The sequence below is a fragment of the Pteropus alecto genome, unplaced genomic scaffold (assembly GCF_000325575.1).
Source record: "Pteropus alecto unplaced genomic scaffold, ASM32557v1 scaffold67, whole genome shotgun sequence".
Lineage (NCBI taxonomy): Eukaryota > Metazoa > Chordata > Mammalia > Chiroptera > Pteropodidae > Pteropus > Pteropus alecto.
In genome coordinates, this window is record NW_006441061.1 from 4,593,747 (window position 1) to 4,612,898 (window position 19,152).

General features: G+C 41.6%; 1 protein-coding gene across 1 annotated transcript in view; it reads left to right on the plus strand.

The window, feature by feature from the left end:
* The window catches only part of NUP188 (nucleoporin 188), a 47,728-nt gene that overhangs the window by 18,574 nt on the left and 10,002 nt on the right, over positions 1-19,152 (plus strand). The window contains exons 10-30 of the mRNA XM_006918042.3: positions 1,572-1,686; positions 2,534-2,734; positions 3,626-3,715; positions 6,199-6,264; positions 7,231-7,350; positions 7,916-8,042; positions 9,537-9,689; positions 9,874-10,000; positions 10,213-10,300; positions 10,394-10,470; positions 11,239-11,353; positions 12,672-12,792; positions 12,916-12,982; positions 13,675-13,803; positions 14,129-14,268; positions 15,094-15,200; positions 16,220-16,426; positions 16,536-16,705; positions 17,365-17,434; positions 17,861-17,928; positions 18,339-18,534. Coding sequence (XP_006918104.1) covers positions 1,572-1,686; positions 2,534-2,734; positions 3,626-3,715; positions 6,199-6,264; positions 7,231-7,350; positions 7,916-8,042; positions 9,537-9,689; positions 9,874-10,000; positions 10,213-10,300; positions 10,394-10,470; positions 11,239-11,353; positions 12,672-12,792; positions 12,916-12,982; positions 13,675-13,803; positions 14,129-14,268; positions 15,094-15,200; positions 16,220-16,426; positions 16,536-16,705; positions 17,365-17,434; positions 17,861-17,928; positions 18,339-18,534 — 2,554 coding nt within the window. The remainder of the gene's footprint in view (positions 1-1,571; positions 1,687-2,533; positions 2,735-3,625; positions 3,716-6,198; positions 6,265-7,230; positions 7,351-7,915; positions 8,043-9,536; positions 9,690-9,873; positions 10,001-10,212; positions 10,301-10,393; positions 10,471-11,238; positions 11,354-12,671; positions 12,793-12,915; positions 12,983-13,674; positions 13,804-14,128; positions 14,269-15,093; positions 15,201-16,219; positions 16,427-16,535; positions 16,706-17,364; positions 17,435-17,860; positions 17,929-18,338; positions 18,535-19,152) is intronic.

The window sequence follows — 19,152 nt, forward strand, 5'->3', positions numbered from 1 at the left end:
GGAAAGACTTTTTTTTACCCTATCTTTACTCAGTAGTCCTCCCTTATCTGTGGTCGGTTTTCCACATGGTCAACTGCAGTCCAAAGATATTACATGGAAAATCCTAGAAATAAATAATTCATGTTTTAAATTGCATGCCATTCTGAGTAGAGACCTGAAATCTTGGGCCGTTCCACTCTATCCCGCCCGGAAAGTGAATGATGCCTTTGTCCAATGTATCCATACTGTATACACTACCCACTTGCTAGTCACGTAGTAGCCTTAGTTATCAGACAGCCATCTCATGATATAACAATACTTGTGTACAAGTAACCTTTATTTTACTTAATACCACATTCACATAACTTTTGTTATAGTTATTGTTATAATTATTTTACTTTAGTATTATTGTTAATCTCTTCTTGTCCCTAATTTATAAATTAAACTTTATCATAAGTATGTATATATAGGAAAAAACATACATAGGGTTCAGTACCATCTGGTTTCACTAATCCACTGGGAGTCTTGGATTCTATCCCTAGTGGATGAGTGGGGCAATTATCCATATGTTATCTAATAAAAATAACTTGAACAATTTAAATATGTTTTAAAATCTGACTTTATTTTTTTCCCATGTTTTCTTTATTGGTTGTGCAGACTGAGCGCCAGGTGTCTCGCTGGTTTGTTCAGTGCCTTCGGGAACAGTCCATGCTGCTAGAAATTATTTTCCTTTATTATGCATACTTCGAGATGGCACCTAGTGATCTATTGGTGTTAACCAAGATGTTTAAAGAGCAAGGGTTTGGTAGTAGGCAGACCAACAGGCACCTGGTGGATGAGACCATGGACCCTTTTGTGGACCGGATCGGGTAAGTCCGAATGAACCGAGGTCAGGGAACTCGTACAGTGTTGAGAGCGTTGCCAGTACAGTGGTCCTGTGAATGGGCGGGTGTAGCGGGGGTCAGCGTGCTTTTCCCCTAATGGGTGGAGAACTAGATGGGTGTGCTACCACGTTCCAAGTCATATGGGGAATAAAGACTGAGACTGAGACGAACCTGTTTTCTCAAAGTAAATATTATATCCTTTTCTTTCACTTAACCATCTTCATCTAAGAGGTTCACGCATTCATTCAACAAAATATTTGTTGAGCACTTGTTGTAGGCCAGGCATTGTGCAAATGCTAAAGGCAGATGTGTCCTCAGTCTTCTTTAAGATCAGTCTATGGACTTTGAATTTTATGGCAATGGACACTTATATTTTGAGGCCTGTTCCCTCTGTGAATGAAGATACACACTTGAGCAGCGAGACAGTTTATCAGGGTCAGATGTAATTGGTAGCTCTAGAAACCTTCGGAACTAGATCTGCACTTGGTAGGCACAAGCCACATATGACTTATAGAGCCCTTAAAATGTGGTTGGTCAAATTGACATGTGCTGGAAGTAAATATGAGATTGAGAAGACTCAGTATGGGAAAACAATGTAAAATAACTCATTAATAATTTTTTGATATCGAAGTGTCTTACATGTCACCTTATTTTCCAGTGATGTTCAGAGTAACATATATGACACCGTGATACCGTTTTTCTTTCCAGCTACTTCAGTGCCCTTATCCTGGTGGAAGGCATGGACATTGAATCCTTGCACAAGTGTGCTTTGGATGACAGAAGAGAGCTGCACCAGTTTGCTCAGGATGGGCTTATTTGTCAGGTGAACTGGGAGCAGCCTGTTTTCTTTTTTCAGACCTTTTATAATTAGTAGTATATTTATACTGCTGCATGAACTTTTTCTTGTGGAATTTGAAGTTCTGCATTGTTAAGAAGTTAACCAGATCTGAAAGAAATCTCAGATTTGTCACTTATCTGTACAGAGATTATAGTTGAATCTGTGAGAATGGGTAGAGTCACTCAAGGAGATGGTATAAGGACAAAACAGACCGAAGAGCAGAACGTTGGGGGTTGTTTGTATTTACAGAGCTTGTGAAAAGAGAAAATGGGAAGAACTTTGAGATGAGATGGTTAGAGAAAATGAAGAGCAGAGAAAGTTCAGGATAGATCAGGAAATTTTCTGGAATCTCCATTTAAATATGTATTTTACAATCTTAGATTAAGACTACATAAAATCAGAAGAAAAAAATTGTGGGTAAAGAGAAGAGTACTTGGGTTTATTAGTGAGGCAGTTAGGGGTTTAGGAAGAGTAAAATACCAGAATGGGAGAAAGGGGCCACTGTGGGTGCATGGAAGACTCATTAAGCATGATGAAGGAGCCTATGGAGCAGTGAACCCCAACCTTTCTGGCACCAGGGAACGTGCTCCTATGAGAATCTAATGCCTGATGATCTGAGCTGGAGCTGAGGCGGTGATGCTAGTGCCAGGGAGCGGCTGCAAATACAGATGAAACTTTGCTCACTCTCCTTCCACTCACTTCCTGCCGTGTGGCCCAGTTCTTAATAGGCCATGGACTGGTACTGGTCTGCAGCCTGGGAGCTAGGAACCCCTGCTATGGAGGATCTGGATCCTTTCTGTTTAGTGACACAGTTGTTTTCTCTTTCTGTTAGGATATGGACCGATTGATGATGACCTTTGGGGACATTCCACATCATGCCCCAGTGCTTTTGGCCTGGGCTCTCCTCCGTCACACTCTGAATCCAGAAGAGACGAGCAGCATTGTCCGGAAGATAGGTGGCACGGCCATCCAGCTGAACGTGTTTCAGTACTTGACCCGACTGCTCCGCTCACTGGCCAGTGGGGGAAATGATGTGAGGCTCAGGCTATAGGTGTTTGATCATGAGAATGAACTCAGAGCAGGGCTGAAGTTCATTAATGACTCATGGTAATAGTAATAGTAATTGTAATAGTGACACGGATAATGATAATGTTGTAACTGACCTTTATAGAGCACTGGCTATGACCAGACGCTGTGCTCACTTTCTCTATATTGTCTTGCTTCATCCTTACAACACTTTACACTATGGATTATCATCCCGTTTTATGCATTAGGAAATTGAGACTCAGGGAGATGAAATTTACCCATAGGAACAGTAATTGCTGCTTAGTGGTAGATACAGTTTAAACCCACTGTCTTATCTTTGCCAATGTAGTATTCTCTGCCAGAATAGTATATGTCCTTGAAGATAGCTTTGGCTGTACTGACTGGAGAAATCTTTTTGGGGAGCTTACTCATCCAGCTGTAATAGAATGAATTAGAAATTCTCTTGATTCTTGTGTTGGGGCTTAATTTGAATGGCACAGTATTTAGTCAGCTTTTGACATGCTAAAATGAAACCTCAGCCAACAGTCCCTGCATGTTGGCACTGATTGTTTGATCTTGGTGACAGTTCAGGCAGCTGCATCATTTGTATCAGCACATAGAAACTGTCCTTTCTATAGGCTAGATGTGATATTTTCCCCCATGAAAATGATTCCTTTTTGATTTTATTCTTGACTGTCTTGTAATTTTTGCGGTTTCTGCTTTCTCTTTTCTCATTTTATTTTATTTTTTTATCTTGGAACTAAATTAGGAAAACTATGAAGCCTTGGACTCCCTTCCCATTTGTTCACAAGGGCTGCGTTAATGTGATAGGATTATGCTGAATATGGGGAAGGGTTGTTTTACCCAAAATTATTCACCGACTCCTTTGCCATTACAGTGCACCACCAGCACCGCATGCATGTGTGTCTATGGACTCCTTTCTTTCGTGCTGACCTCGCTGGAGCTGCACACACTGGGCAATCAGCAGGTCAGTGTCTGGCTTTCATGAGGCTATCTGCACTATCCAGCTTTGCAGTCGTATAGCCCTGAGATACAGCTCTGGAGCTGATAAAACACACCCAGATGCTTCAGCTGTAATTTGTTCATTGCTGTTTATTTTCATTTATTGTATTATGGAAGTGATACATATTAATGATACAAAAATCAGAAAATGCTGGTAAAAGAAAAAAGTATAATCCCATCACACAGGATAACTTCTGTTAACATTTTGATGTGTTCCCTTCCAAACATATACATAAAAATATGCTAATTCTTATGTATATGCACACATATACATAAAAATATACTAATTCTTTTCTAGAAATGGAATCACAATGTGTATACTGTTTTATAACCTTATTTTTTACTCTCTAGTGCATATGTCCTAAATATCTATAGGTGCTAATAAATATTCTTCTGCTATGTATTTTTTTAATGAAACATTTCAAACTTATACTAAAGTAGACAAAATTGTATAATGAACCTTCATGATCCTGTCTCCAGCGTCACAGCTGATCTTGTTCATTTGTGCCTTTCCTCCTTTATTATTTTGAAGCAAATTTCAAGCATAATTAAGTTTCATCTATGACTGTTTTAGTAAAACTTCACAACCATTATCACATCTAAAAAATAATATCTCTATCAAATCAGGAGTCAAATTTCTAATTATCTTATAAATGTCATAAGTTTGTCATAAGTTTGTTCAGATCTGGACCTAAATAAATAAGGTCTACGCATTATTGGTTGCTAAGTCTGGCAGGTTTCTTTCAGTCTGTAACTTTGCTGTCTACTGTGGTAGCCACAAGCCACATCATTGCATTGTCATTAGCTTTTTAAGCTCATTAGTTCCTAATGTCTAGATTAGTAGTTCCTTAGAGTTACGAAATGGTGCTGGTCTCTCTTTCCCCTTACGCTTATTGGTTGGAACATTGCTGTAAAAATGAAATTTGTATGGATGAGAAAGGGGTCAAAATGTATAAATTGCCAGTTATAAGAATAGTCACAGGGACGTAAAGGACAGCCTAGGGAATATAGTCAGTAATACAGTAATAACTATATATGGTGTCAAATGGGTACTAGACTTATCGAGGTGATCACTTTCTAAGTTGTGTATATGTCTAATCACTATGTTGTACACCTAAAGCTAGTATAATATATGTCAACTGTAATTGGAAAATAAAATTAAATTAAAAACGTATACAATCAAGACAATAATGTGGACAGAACGCTTGGCATGGAAAATAAAAGTGATTTCAAATTTAAAAAATTTGTTACATAGTATATACAAATATCGAATCATTATATTGTATACCTGAAACTAATACAGTGTTATATGTCAATTATACCTCAATTTATAAAAAAAGGAAATTTGCTTTCAACTCTTTGATACTCTGGTATAGAGTACTATGCATGCATCTTTTCATGTACTTACCAGTTTTTCCTAGAATCCACTGAAGGTGGCTAGTGAGGGTTTTAAATTTTTTACATATTGTTCACTCATGATTTGTTTTAATCTATTGCATTTATTTATTCTTACGTTCAGATTTCCCCATCTTCGGTCAATAAGAGCTTTTTCATATTAGCTTCTGAATCCATTTGACACTACCCTTACATATTTAGATAGCTCTATTTTCTGGTATGACAGACTGTTGCAGGATTAATTTATATGATGTTTGCCCCACACCCAGAATCTGCCATTTCTCCAAGGAGCCTTGGTTCCTTTCAGTAGGAAATAGTATTTGAGTTCTTTATAACTGAGTCATGATATTTTTAATGATTAGAGACTTGTTTTGGAAATTTAAGAAATTGATGAAGTTGATAAAAATGAAAATTTTTTATCATTGGCGAGGAAAGAAATTGGTGTTAATTGAAAGACTCAATTTCCAAAGCTCTTAAGGGCACAGAATAAGCTTTGTATCTTTTGTCAAAATTCTGATCACATTTAGACCCTACTATTCTCCCAGAGGATTGGTATTAATATATTGGGATTGCAGGAGTCCTAGTACTTGGGTTTTTTAAAAAAATTATTTCATAAGACTTTATTAGATTCCTAGTGTATGCCAAGCTCTATGCTAAGCGCTGAAGATTTAAAAATTAAGAAAACATTTTTGCTTTCTAGGGGAACAGTTTAGCTGATCCTAGTAATAGCTCACATTTACATGACATTTGAAAATTTATAGTTCACATCTGGTACATCATATTTAAATCCTAGGACAATACTGTGAAGTGGATATTGTCACCATTTTACAGATAAAGAATTTGAAGTTCAGAGAGAGAGTCGAATTTGCATGATGTCATACCACAGATATAATACACCCTAATCAGGCTATAAACTTAACTTTTTAAGCCTAGAGTTCTTTCTGACATACTATATGAAGGTATTATTGGTGTTTTTATCTCAACAGAATATAGTAAAAAAGAGAGAGGTTTGGCTAGGGAAAATAAGCCATTTTCTTTCCCTTCTCCCAATAGGATGTAATCGACACAGCGTGTGAAGTCTTGGCAGACCCTTCTCTTCCAGAACTATTCTGGGGAACAGTAAGTATGTCAGAGGGAGTCATGCTATGGTATTCTCTGTAGCAGAATTTGTCAGGAACTTAGTGATAAGTCTTATTCTAAGCATTTATATCTATTTCTCATTTAATCTTTACAAAAATCTATGAAGTAGATAGTATTATTATCATTACCATTTTTGCACATTGGAGAAGGTGATGCTCAGAGATATGAAGTGACCTGCCCAGTGCACACAGCGAGACAGACAGCCTGGATCGGGATCCAGTTCTGTCTGACTTGAGTCTGTAGCCCATGTTATTAACCAATGCGCTGTCTATCCTACCCACCAAGTCTTTTTTCATATTGGGGGTATCAGGCACCAGTATTGCTGTAACTCTCGAAGGTAATTTTGGGGGGTTGTAACTGTCTTATGAGTTGTCAGAGTATAATGTAACTTGTTAGAGTAAGAATTTGGCAGAGAAGAGTTTCTCACCAGCACTTAGTCTTAGCATTGATAGCGCCCTCAAGCCTCAAAATCCAGCTAAGAATAAATCTGTACTTGGTAATTTGGCTTGACTGCCTCCATATCTTGTCCTCTTTTTCCTGAGATGCTGTCCGGTCTCACAGAATCACAGTGTTGCTGGGAGACGCTGGTGTGAAGTAATATTTAGATTGAGGATCTGTTGCTTGGGTTTGGTGGCTCAGTGCCCACACGTTGTTGAGCTCTTTTCACTTTAGTGGAAACATGTCCTGCACAGGCGAACAGTGTTGTCTTTGTAAAGAGAGGATGGCCGGGAGGAGGTCATGGAGGCGGTAATAGTCTCTTCTTAGGTCCCAGCCACATCGGTTATTGATAGCCTTTCCAGTGGAAATATGGAAGTCTTATGTTATTAGGGAGTCTGCCTAAAGGAAAGGATTAATTTTAGATTTTCTTATGATCGCTTGGCAGTTTGGAGTTGTGTTGATTTGTAGATAATGCGCAGGTCAGTGACTTCTCCCCTTCCACTGCAGGAGCCAACCTCTGGCCTTGGGATCATTCTGGACAGTGTATGTGGAATGTTCCCCCATCTCCTCTCCCCACTCCTGCAATTGCTGCGAGCCCTCGTGTCAGGGAAGTCTACTGCCAAAAAGGTGGGTTCTTTAGTTGGATGCCTGAGGACAGTGAGAGATACTGTTTTAGGATACCTTTCTGCTTTCCACATTGACATTTCACTGCTATGGCAAGAATTAGTCTGAAGTTGAATGAAAAATGATCATGCCTCAATTCCATAAAATTAAATAAACATGTTTTTATTAAGTACCTATTGTAGCTATTGTAGGAATAAGACAATATAAGACAAAACTTTATAGTTCCTTAATATCTAATTGGAAGAGAAGCATAGAGATAAGAAATAAATAACTAATAAAGCCAGGTAGTTTATAGTAAATGTCATTTAAGTAGTAAGGGCCATAGCGTTCAGGAGAGGTAGCTGTCTGTGGAGCATGGGGGGCCTTAAGTTGGGTTTTAAGAGTGGTGAAGATTTGGCAAGGAGTGCAGAGGCGATTCCAGGAAGAGTCACAGTGGTGAGTTTGTAAGAAGCTCGAGAGTCGGCACATACGTAGTCTGGCTAAAAGAGCGGAAAGACAGATGTGGGAGCCCCTTACACGTCCCTTAGGTAAATGTGTGCCTGGGTTTTTTTTTCCTGCATGTTGGCAGGTGTATAGTTTCTTGGATAAGATGTCTTTCTACAATGAACTTTATAAGCACAAGCCTCATGATGTGATCTCCCACGAAGATGGAACTCTCTGGCGGAGGCAAACACCCAAACTCCTTTACCCCCTTGGTAAGATAAAGAGACCCTGTGTCATTAGCCTCTTTGCCACTGGCCTCTATTTAGACCTCATCTCTTTAGACCTCACTGCTGTTTTAGTTATTTCATGCAAGGTGCCTTTAAAGCTGTTCTTTCTCCTCTCTGCTGTACTTACTGATTTTTTGATAAATATTAATCAGTTTTCATTTTTTTACATCATTAGATTTCTTTATTTAAAAAATAGTGTATGTTGACTGTAACAAAGGAAACTGCAGAGATATATTTTAAAAAGTTACTGTTTCCTCAAACATGTCTCCATTAGCTAGTTAATGTTAGGAGTTTGATGTGTGTCCTTTTGCACATTTCTGTATGTGCTCACAAATTCATTCTACGAGCTGCTTTTATTACATATGGATCTGACTCATTCTTTTAGTAACTGCATAATTATTGTTGGTATTCCATAATTTTTTACTTTTCTCCTTCTAAAAGATGTTTAAGCCGTGTCAGGCTTTTGGCACTATAAACAGTGCAGCATTTGGTACATATGCCCTTATATACTGGTACTTTTGTACATAGAATCCCCAAAGTGGGATTGTTGGCTAAGAGAGAATTTTAATAAAAATAAAAATTTCAAATATATGTTCATTCCACCGACACATAAAATGGATAAACTAAATGTGTGTATATATACATATTACTATTCAGGCTTAAAAAGAAAGGGAATTCTGACACATGCTATAACGTGGGTGAATTAGAAGACACGCTAAGTGAAATAAGACAGTGACAAAAGGACAGACACTGTATGATTCCAGTCACGTGAGGTACTTAGAGGAGTCAGATTCAGATACAGAAAGCAGACTGGTGGTTGACAGGGCCAAGGGGTGGGAGAATGGGGGCTTATTGGGTAATGCGTAGAGTTTCAGTTTTGCAAGATGAAAAAAGCTCTTTAGATGGATGGTGATGATAGTTGCACAACAATGTGAATGTGTTTAATGCCAATGGACTGTATATTTACCACAGTTTTTAAAAATAAATAATTTAAAAGTTTTGAACAGATAGTGCCAAATTGTAGAAAAAAGTTATAGCAGTTTATTTTCCTGTTGGCAGTGTGTAAGAGTGATTATTTAATATTTGTAAGCTCACGTGTATTCCTTGTGCTCAAAAGGCAAAATACAGAAGGAACAGCTTTACTCTTCTAATCCTGTCATCACCACTGACTTACCCAGTGACCTAGGCACTCTCAGCCCCATAAGGTGGTCTTCCTGTAGTCCTCGTCTGAATGGGAAACCACTCTGCACTTAGCACTCAGCTGTTTTCAGGAACATGGAAAGACTCACTTCACCCAGTAACAAGAGAGGGTGTTTGTTTATTTGTTTATCTTGCTTTTTAATGGAAAAAGCAATGTTAGATACTAGGAAGAGAGCCTGTGTGTATCTGCATGATTAAATATTGGTGTCAGTATGAAAGTCACCTCTTGCTCTTGGGTCCTCAGATAACTATACCGATTTTTCTTTGTCCCTTCCTTAGGAGGTCAGACCAACCTTCGCATACCTCAGGGCACTGTGGGCCAAGTAATGCTGGACGATAGGGCTTACCTGGTACGCTGGGAATACTCCTACAGCAGCTGGACCCTTTTTACCTGTGAGATCGAAATGCTGCTTCATGTCGTTTCCACTGCAGGTGAGGGCAGTGAGGGAGACATCACTGTGGGGTGGAAAAGTGGACATGCTTAGAGGATTTCAAAATAAAATTCAGAACCATCCAGATTGTGATTCTTGTAATTTGTTCATCAGGGTCTCAGAGACTATTCAGTGATCTTAAAGGAATTGTTTTCCATGAGGTCACAGGCTTTCTTTCCCCTCAGATGTGATTCAGCACTGCCAGCGGGTCAAACCCATCATCGATCTGGTCCATAAGGTCATCAGTACAGATCTGTCGATAGCAGACTGTCTCCTGCCCATCACATCCCGCATCTACATGCTGTTGCAGCGGTGAGTATCTGGTCACACACTCACGGAGTTCAAGTCCACACATATTTCTCTGTGGCAAGCCCTGGTATGATATATGTCCCCAGCTGAGGGCTTTCCTGTTTTAACATCTCTGCTGAGAGGAGAAACTTGGAAAGAGAGAACTGGAAAATACTTGTGATGGAACAAGTCATATCATTCATTTTACTAAGTATAGGGCACTGTTCTCCAACCAGGTTAACGACAGTGATCTCCCCCCCTGTGGATGTCATTGCTTCTTGTGTCAATTGCTTGACTGTTTTGGCTGCACGGAACCCAGCAAAGGTGAGACACCATGTCTTCTGAACAGCCAGAAATTGTTGCACTTGGTTTATACCTGAGGACACAGACATTTGACCCTTATTTTTCTTTTCTCAGGTCTGGACTGATCTTCGTCACACAGGTTTTTTACCATTTGTGGCCCATCAGGTCTCCAGCATGAGTCAGATGATTAGGTGAGCCCAGTCTTAGGGTGGGCAGAATATATTCCTTGAGAATATCATAGACATTTCGAGTCTAGTTTTAAAGAAGCTTCTCTGTGCCCATTTAACTGTGCCCTTTGTCTGTAAGCCCTTTGACTGTAAATAGAGATGAGTAAGGACAAGGCAAAGGAGACAGTGGTGACTTTGGAGCACAGAGGCTGCTTTCTTCTAAGGCCAGCACCGATGGTTCACAGTGTTTAAAGCCGGGGGAGGGGGCGTGTGTGTGTGGGGGGGTGGTGTCGGGAGGAGGGAGAGAGAGATTGAGATTTCTCATCCAGTAGCAACCACTGTAGGTACGCATGAGAATTCGCTTTCCAGTCTAGAGCATCCAAAGATGTCTGGATCCAGAAACTTGGCTTCCCTTTCTTAAGCCAGAATCACTGTACTTTTCCTTGTTTCCTTGGCTATTCGCACTCTTGCTAGACCAATAGTTAATGCACAGCTCCATCTTACTACCTGAGCATTCTCTCCTTCCTCTCTCTCTTCCTTGTAAGATAATGATATTTTCCTGATGTGTATTCGATTTTTCACTTTAAACCTCTTGAGGTTGTATATCAGTAAAACATGTCCTTAATGTTTATACCCTGGGTATAAAATTACCTAAATTTGATTAATTCCTTTGCAGAGCTTTCTTATACCCAAGCCATCTAGAAAATATAAGAATGTTCTTTAATTACAGTTTCTTGAAACCTTGAAATTGCCGCATCATTTTTTCCCCTCTGCCTCTCCCTCTTTTTCCAGTGCGGAGGGGATGAATGCTGGAGGGTACGGAAACCTCTTGATGAATAGTGAACAGCCCCAGGGCGAGTATGGGGTCACTATTGCCTTCTTGCGCTTGATCACCACTCTTGTCAAGGTAAAATCTGGTCAGATAGAACCATCTGAAGTGGTATCCCTGCTACGATGCTATTGTTGCCATCTTGTCTGCAGGCGGAGCAGTTGTCCCAAAGTTATAGTGATAGCAATTGTGTGTGCTAGATTCTGCAGTAAGGCTTTATCTGTCTTCATTTATCTAAAATTCATAGGCAGTATGGTATATAAATACACTGACTGTCAAGCTATTTTTACTGCAGCCCAAGGTAACATGTACATTTTATATGACATTTTAGTATGTCTGTGTATGTACGTATACTCCTGAGGCAAAGTTCCACAACGTGACACTACGCTTACTATGCAAGATGCACTTTGATATTTTCCAATAAGCTGATCTCACAATCCACTAATGAATCACGACTCAGTTTGAAAAATACTGATGTAAAATGGATTTTAGAGTCAGAATGAGGTTTTTATGTCAGGTTGACCACTTACTCGCTGCATGATGTTGGGCAAGTATATAATTTCTCAGAACCTCTGTAAAATAGGAATGATCAGTGATCTTTACTTTGTGGAGTTGTTGAGAGGGCCACATGTGAAAAGCCCTTGGCACACTTCTGCCTACAGGAATCAGTAAAGGCTTGAACAGTTCTTTATAACAGGGATCCCCAACCCCCAGGTCCGTGGACCTGTACCTATCTGTAGCCTGTTAGGAACCAGGCCGCACAGCAGGAGGTGAGCGGCGGGTGAGCAAGTGAAGCTTCATCTGTATTTGCAGCCACTCCCCAGCACTAGCATCACCGCCTCAGCTTCAGTTCAGATCATCAGGTGTTAGATTATCATAGGAGCACCGGTCTCTGGTGCCAAAAAGGTTGGGGACTGCTGCTTTTTAGAGATGTTTATATATAAATAAGTAATCCCTATTTTTAAAATGAGGATGTTGATGTGTTAACGAGTAATATTAGGACAAAGGATTTTGAGTATCAGATCTCTTTTCTGATATTCCAGTGATGGAGGGTAGAGGTCAGGGGGATGGCTGGTGATGACGACACTGAAACTGGCATTCTTTGTCATCAACAGTCCTGTATCTTTAAGGTACCTCCCTTCTGACCAGATTAGCCTTTATCCCTCTCCTTCATGTAGGTGCCTTTCATGACAGTGTCTCATAGTCTTTTTAGTTCTTTATTCTAGAGAAACGCACAACTTGGGCTCAGTTGAAGTGTTCTAATGTTTCTTTTTTTCACTGATGGCTCATGTTTGCCCAGTTTTCCTTGGGACTGATGGTTTTGAAGTTAAATCTCTAATGACTGAATGACTTTTCCTTATGTGGCATAAGCCCTCACAGCACGGTTTTTTTGTAGGGCCAGCTTGGTAGTACCCAGAGCCAGGGCCTGGTGCCCTGTGTCATGTTTGTGCTGAAGGAGATGCTTCCCAGCTACCACAAGTGGCGCTACACCTCCCACGGCGTGAGAGAACAGATTGGTAAGAAGCGTGGGAAGGGAAGGTCTGAGGAGTTTCTGGCTCCCTGGAGAATTTCCTCTCCCTTTCTTGGGGCGAGGGTCATCAAACAAGGCCACATTATTCCATGTCTTTTCCGGAGTTCAGGTTGCCTGATCCTGGAGCTGATTCATGCGATACTGAACTTGTGCCATGAGACAGACATGCACAGCAGGTATGAGGGGGGCGATTGCTAGCGCTTGGTATTCTTAGATGCCACCACTCACCGAGGGCTTCTGCTGTGTAGAGCTATCTCATCCCTCCAGAGGTTGAGCCCAGAGCTCAGTGTTCTTGAGGTTCTGATTTGCTTTCCACTGGACTGTTTGTCTTTTTTCCCTGTGGAAAGAGAAGAGCAAATGAAGTAGGAATGAGGTTGTTCCCAATGAGATTATTGTATGTACACACACACACACACCCCATTTTGTATGATCTTTACAAAAATTATGTATGTTCACTGGAAAATAGTCCATGCAGAATGCCCTTCATAAACCTGTTTTCCAGAAATGACTGTGAGCAAGTTAGTATGTATTCTTTTAGGTTTTTTCCTTTGCTTACTAATTGCTCTTTAACTTTATTTCCATGCCATTACATATAGACCTAGCTCGTTTTCATGGTTCTGTGTGGTCCATTGTGTAAATTAATCATAACTCATTTCGGTAAACATCCATTACTTGATGGACATTTAGATAATTTCTCAGGGTGATCTTTAAGATCGAGTCTGTTTAAAGAGAGTGATCAGAGAACCCTCATCTGGTAGAGAGCTGATCTGTATCACTGACATGCAGTTAGTTAGGTTTGGACAGTGCCCTTTCTTTCCTATAATAAGCTCGGTGGCTCCCTGTCATTCAGAATGTGTCTGTTTTCCAGCCACACCCCCAGCCTGCAGTCTCTGTGCATCTGCAGCCTGGCCTATACAGAAGCAGGACAGACAGTTATCAATATCATGGGCATTGGTGTGGACACCATCGACATGGTGATGGCTGCTCAGCCCCGCAGGTGGGACTCCCTCTCCATCTTCCTCTTTTTATCTTCATTGTAACTGCATGTTCTAAGAACTCCAGTTTAAGTTAGCTTGCAGTAGCTTCGTAAGGACAACCTTGTACCTCTAGGACGGAGCCTTTGTGTATCCTAGTGGTGCTGTATAGACTGGCCCATGGAAGATGGAGTTAATTGCTCCTCCTCTTTCCTGGTTTGGACTGGAGCCTCTAATGGAAACTATTGAACTCTGGGATGATTGTTGGAATCTAATTCATGAGAGCACATATGTTACAAATGAAGTCATGTTGTCTGAATCAACTCTGGTTTCCATTTGGCATCCTAGTGATGGAGCAGAGGGCCAGGGGCAGGGCCAGCTGCTTATCAAGACAGTGAAACTGGCGTTCTCTGTCACCAATAATGTCATTCGGCTGAAACCTCCTTCTAACGTGGTGTCCCCCCTGGAACAGGCTCTCACACAACATGGTATGTATTTCTCTTCCAGTCAGCAACGTTTTTGCCCATAAGTCCATATTCCAAGTTGTGTTTTTAGATGTCAGCAGTATTTTCTGATTAACTTCTTGAGGAAATTTAAGAATGATCACCAGCTTCCACCGTGGACTTAGAAACAGGAGAACTGGATCATACTTCATTTCTGCCTCCTACTGATGACAGAATAATAGTTAAGGACGCATGTTCAAAGTCATACTAACTTGGGTCAGATCAGCTTTGTGACATTAGGCACATTTTGACTCCAATCAGCTTTGTGACATTAGGCACATTGTTAATAGCTCTGCCTCAAGTTTCTCTTCCATAAAATGGGAATAATAGTATCTACCTTAGAAACCACCTGTAAAACATTAAAGTTCCTGTTTCATTATTGACTGTTAGTACTCTTTGATCTTAAACTATTCGTTTAATCTTCTTGGGTTTCCTCATTTTCAGGTAGTTTGGATAATGTCTAAGACATATTCCGACTGTATTATTTTGGGATTTTTATTATTTTTGCATTTCAGTGCAATGCTGCAGTGTGATGTCTTTTTCTAACCTACTTGATAAAGAATACCTGTTCTCTTCAAAATGTATTTCTTTTTGCTCTCAATGAATTGGATTGAGTTGTTTACTCCCAAATCCTGCCTGTCCCCTTGGCTACTGAAAAAGAATGACATGGCCACCCAGATTCGCTCTGGCCCTCCAAGTGCGCTTGAGGGTACATTCCCTCATGTATATGAGCCTTTTTGAACAGCATTCTCTCTTAAGAGCTCGAATCAGGCACACTGGGTATCTAAACTGTTTCCTTTGCTTCTTCAGGTGCCCATGGGAACAACCTCATTGCTGTTCTTGCCAAGTACATCTACCATAAACATGACCCTGCTCTGCCACGGCTTGCCATCCAGCTGCTGAAGCGTCTGGCCACGGTAGGATCCCACTTAACCAGCCAAAGCTCTAGACAGCTGGCTTGGTGCTTGTGACTACTCTTGCCTTCTCCCAAGAGAAGCTGCTAAGTTAGACTCCTCTGACTTTTAAGGTGTCACAGCCATACACATATACATATACAAATTGTGTTTTATGAGGGTTATTTTCCCCGATTACAGCAGACAGACATACTCATTTAAAAATATTTATTTAAACATTACAGATAAATGTAACATAGAAAGTTAAGGCTCTGTACGATCCAAGAATCTCTATGAGCAGGTTGGTATACATTGGTCTAGATTTTTATCTGTGCTTATATAGTAAAGGGTGTTTGGGTGTATGCTTTTGCTCTTTAGAGAAGTAGAATTCCACTATACATACTATTTTATGATTAGCTTTCTTCACTTAACACCATATTTTGCAGTCTTTCCATGTGGGCACATTTGGAGCTACTTGATTATCTTAAATGCTTGTATGGCATGCCATACGGTGGCTGTACCCTGATTTATGTGGGCTAGTTTCTCTTTCTCGCTATTGTGAACAGCACTGCAGTGAATGTTATTACCCCTAGAACTCTGTAAACTTCTGTTTACAGTTCCTACAAATTACGTAGATGTCAGTGAACATTTCAATTTTTATTAAACATTTCTAAATTGTCCCCCAAAAAGGACTGTAACAGTTTATACTCTGAACACCAAGTCTTGTATCCTTGCTACAGGTGGCTTCAGCAGTTTTTTAATCTTTGATACTCTAGTAGGCAAATCCATATTGTCTGATTTTTTACTTTGCATTTATTGAATCTCGAGAGAGGTCGCGCATCTTCCTACATTGATTAATGTTTCTGTGAATGGTTGGGCATCTCGTGCTATGGTTTGGGGTGATGTCCCTTTGGACCCAGAGCTGTATGTCTGGATGTTTCTCTTTCTGCCCGCTTTCTAAGCGTTCTCCAGCACCCTTCTGCAGGAGCCTGTTGGTTTTTTAGAAGTACTGCTCTGAGCCTGTGTGTCCTGGTCTCTACCAGGTGGCCCCCATGTCAGTGTATGCCTGCCTGGGCAATGACGCAGCTGCCATTCGCGACGCCTTCCTGACCCGACTGCAGAGCAAGATTGAGGACATGCGCATCAAAGTCATGATCCTGGAATTCCTCACAGTCGCAGTAGAGACTCAGCCGGGCCTTATCGAACTGTTTCTGAATCTGGAGGTGAAGGATGGCAGTGATGGCTCCAAGGTGAGCCTGCACCTGGGACAGGGCAGGGAGATGGCTCCATGGGAGGTGGGGGCTGGGCTCTGTGCATGTGCAGTTGCTGGCAGCAGCAGTGGCCATGACCCTCTTGCAGGAATTCAGCCTTGGGGTGTGGAGCTGTCTCCACGTGGTGCTGGAACTGATCGATTCCCAGCAGCAGGATCGCTACTGGTGCCCACCCCTGCTGCACCGGGCGGCCATTGCCTTTCTGCACGCGCTGTGGCAGGACCGCCGGGACAGTGCCATGCTGGTCCTCAGGACCAAGTAAGTGACTCTAGAGGGTGGGTCTTTGTCTGTGAGATGGGGTAACGGTAGTTCCTACCTCAGAAGTTTGTTGTGCCAGATCACTGAGCATATGCACAGGAAGTGCTTAGCGCCTGAGTCAGCCAGCGGGAGTTTCACTCGGCTGTTCTCTTTTTAATGCTGCCTCCAGCAGGTGTCATCTTTACTCTAAGGTAAAGATGTGTTTATCTTAGAGTTCCTGCCTTTTGTATCCCTGTCTTCTGCCAACTCCTAAAACCCATTATTCTTTAGAAACAGTAGATTCAGATGAGTGTGGCTTGCTCAAGCCTAGGAACTGAATGAAACAACCTGTTGTTTTAGACTCTGTTTTTAAAAAAGGAAGGAACTTCAAAAAGGCTAAACAGGGCAGTCTGCATCCTTCTTTCCCTCTTCACTCTCTTTATGGGGCTGTTGGAAATGTACAGTGGAGTGAACCACGAGAATTTTTATTGGTCAGCGCTATACTGTACAATTGTGTTTCTTAAGAGGAAAACATAATTTTATCTGTGGAACCCTTTGCACTTCTGTAAGACAAGTGACCTTTGAGATACATGCCAGGGTTCGGAGAAGTAACCGCTACAGAGGTGGAGAAAGGACTCTGTGAGAGAAAGCGTGATGTACAGCATGTATTTTCTTTTTAGACCCAAGTTTTGGGAGAATTTAACCAGTCCACTGTTTGGAACTCTTTCTCCTCCTTCAGAAACATCTGAGGTAAGCTGTGTGTTGTAGGGGTGGGAGGAGGTGAAGGTTGGGGACAGTGACTGAAAGTCCTTGGGAGGAAAAACTGGGCTGTGAGACTGAGCTGTAGAAAATGGTCCCTTCCCTAACTAGAATGTTCTCTTCACTAGAAACTTCTTTCTCTGAGAAGTGCTAGCTTTCTCTCCCTTCGGTGCTCTGCTTTGGGAAGGAAAGGGGCACGCCCTGCTCTGTGTTGGTGGCCCCATGGTCTTCTCCGCTAACTTGGAGACACTGTGGACCTGAAGCTTCTGCCTTTGCAAGTCAGACGGCCATTCACATTCGATAGCGAATGTGCCCTTTCGTTCTCTAAGTGTTGGGTCCCTGCTCTGTTCCTTTTGCGGGGACACCAGGGAAGAGGCTTTCCCCCAACTGCTCTCTGCTCTGCTCTCCCCTCCACAGCCCAGCATCCTGGAGACCTGTGCCCTAATCATGAAGATAATTTGCTTGGAGATATACTATGTAGTTAAGTGAGTCCTTTCCCCTTTTGAGATTGTAATAAAATGTTTGGGGGCGGGAGGGACCATGGTGGCCTACACTGGGTGCTTGGCTGTATAAGCCCAGGCAGAGGAGAGAGCTGCTTTGGAGCCATTTATGGAGGGCCACTCCACTGATGGCATTTATGATTATCAGAAAGAGTTATTGTGACGCAAACTCCATGTGCTCGAGATTTTATGGAGAAGGAATCCTGGAAAAGGCCTCAGCCTAACCCATTATGTTGAGCGAGAAGTATGAGCCCCACACATTGGAGGGATCCGGAGCCGGCTGCCTTTAAGCCCATGTGAGGTTGCTTTCTCTGCCTCAACAAGGGTCTGTGCCCATCACATTCCCATCGCTTTCAAAACCTAATGGTAGGTTTTGTTTTTTCTTGACTCCCTAGGGGCTCACTAGACCAGTCATTAAAGGATACACTCAAGAAATTTTCCAATGAGAAGCGCTTTGCCTACTGGTCAGGGTTTGTGAAGTCCTTGGCGGTTCACACTGCTGACACAGAGGGCAGCAGCTGCACCGCCTTGGTAGAATATCAGATGCTGGTCTCCGCCTGGAGGATGCTTCTCATCATTGCCACGAGTCATGTACGAACCTCCTGGGGCGAGTTTTCACTTTGGTTTCCTAGCAACGTTGTGCTGGAGTGCCTAGCACATGCAGCCCCTTGGGATAAAGAATGGGTCAGGGTTTTTCTCTGAGAGCTAAAATGTAACAAGTTCTGTGTCAAGAGTTGGGGGCTAATATGGAGTATTTGAGGATGTTGGGTCCTCAGGAGATCCTTAAGAAAAGTGCAGAGAAGTTAATTTGAAATCCCTCAGACATTCGTGAAAGTCTCTAGTAGCTACCTTTGCAGCCTTGGGTAAGTCCTAGGGGCTCCTTCCCATCATCTCCCTCTCACGCACGTGCATTAATTACTGTCTTGTGCTATGCCATGTGGTGCTAGGTAGATATTTGTTGACTAGTCAGCAGGTAGCTGTAGCAGCTGCAGCAGCACCCTCTCTGGAGAGCAGTTTTATTTTCATTGGTTCTAGAAACTACATTTCCTGGTCTTAGAAAAAGAACAGAGACCATTGTTTCTGTACTGTTTGTCTACTGAGAGATGGTTTTTAGCGAGAGAGTTAACATTTAAGGAGAGCGTGTATTTTTTTTTTAGCTTGACACCATCATGCTATGTAGTAAGGAGTTGGTGTTGAACTCCTCTTTCC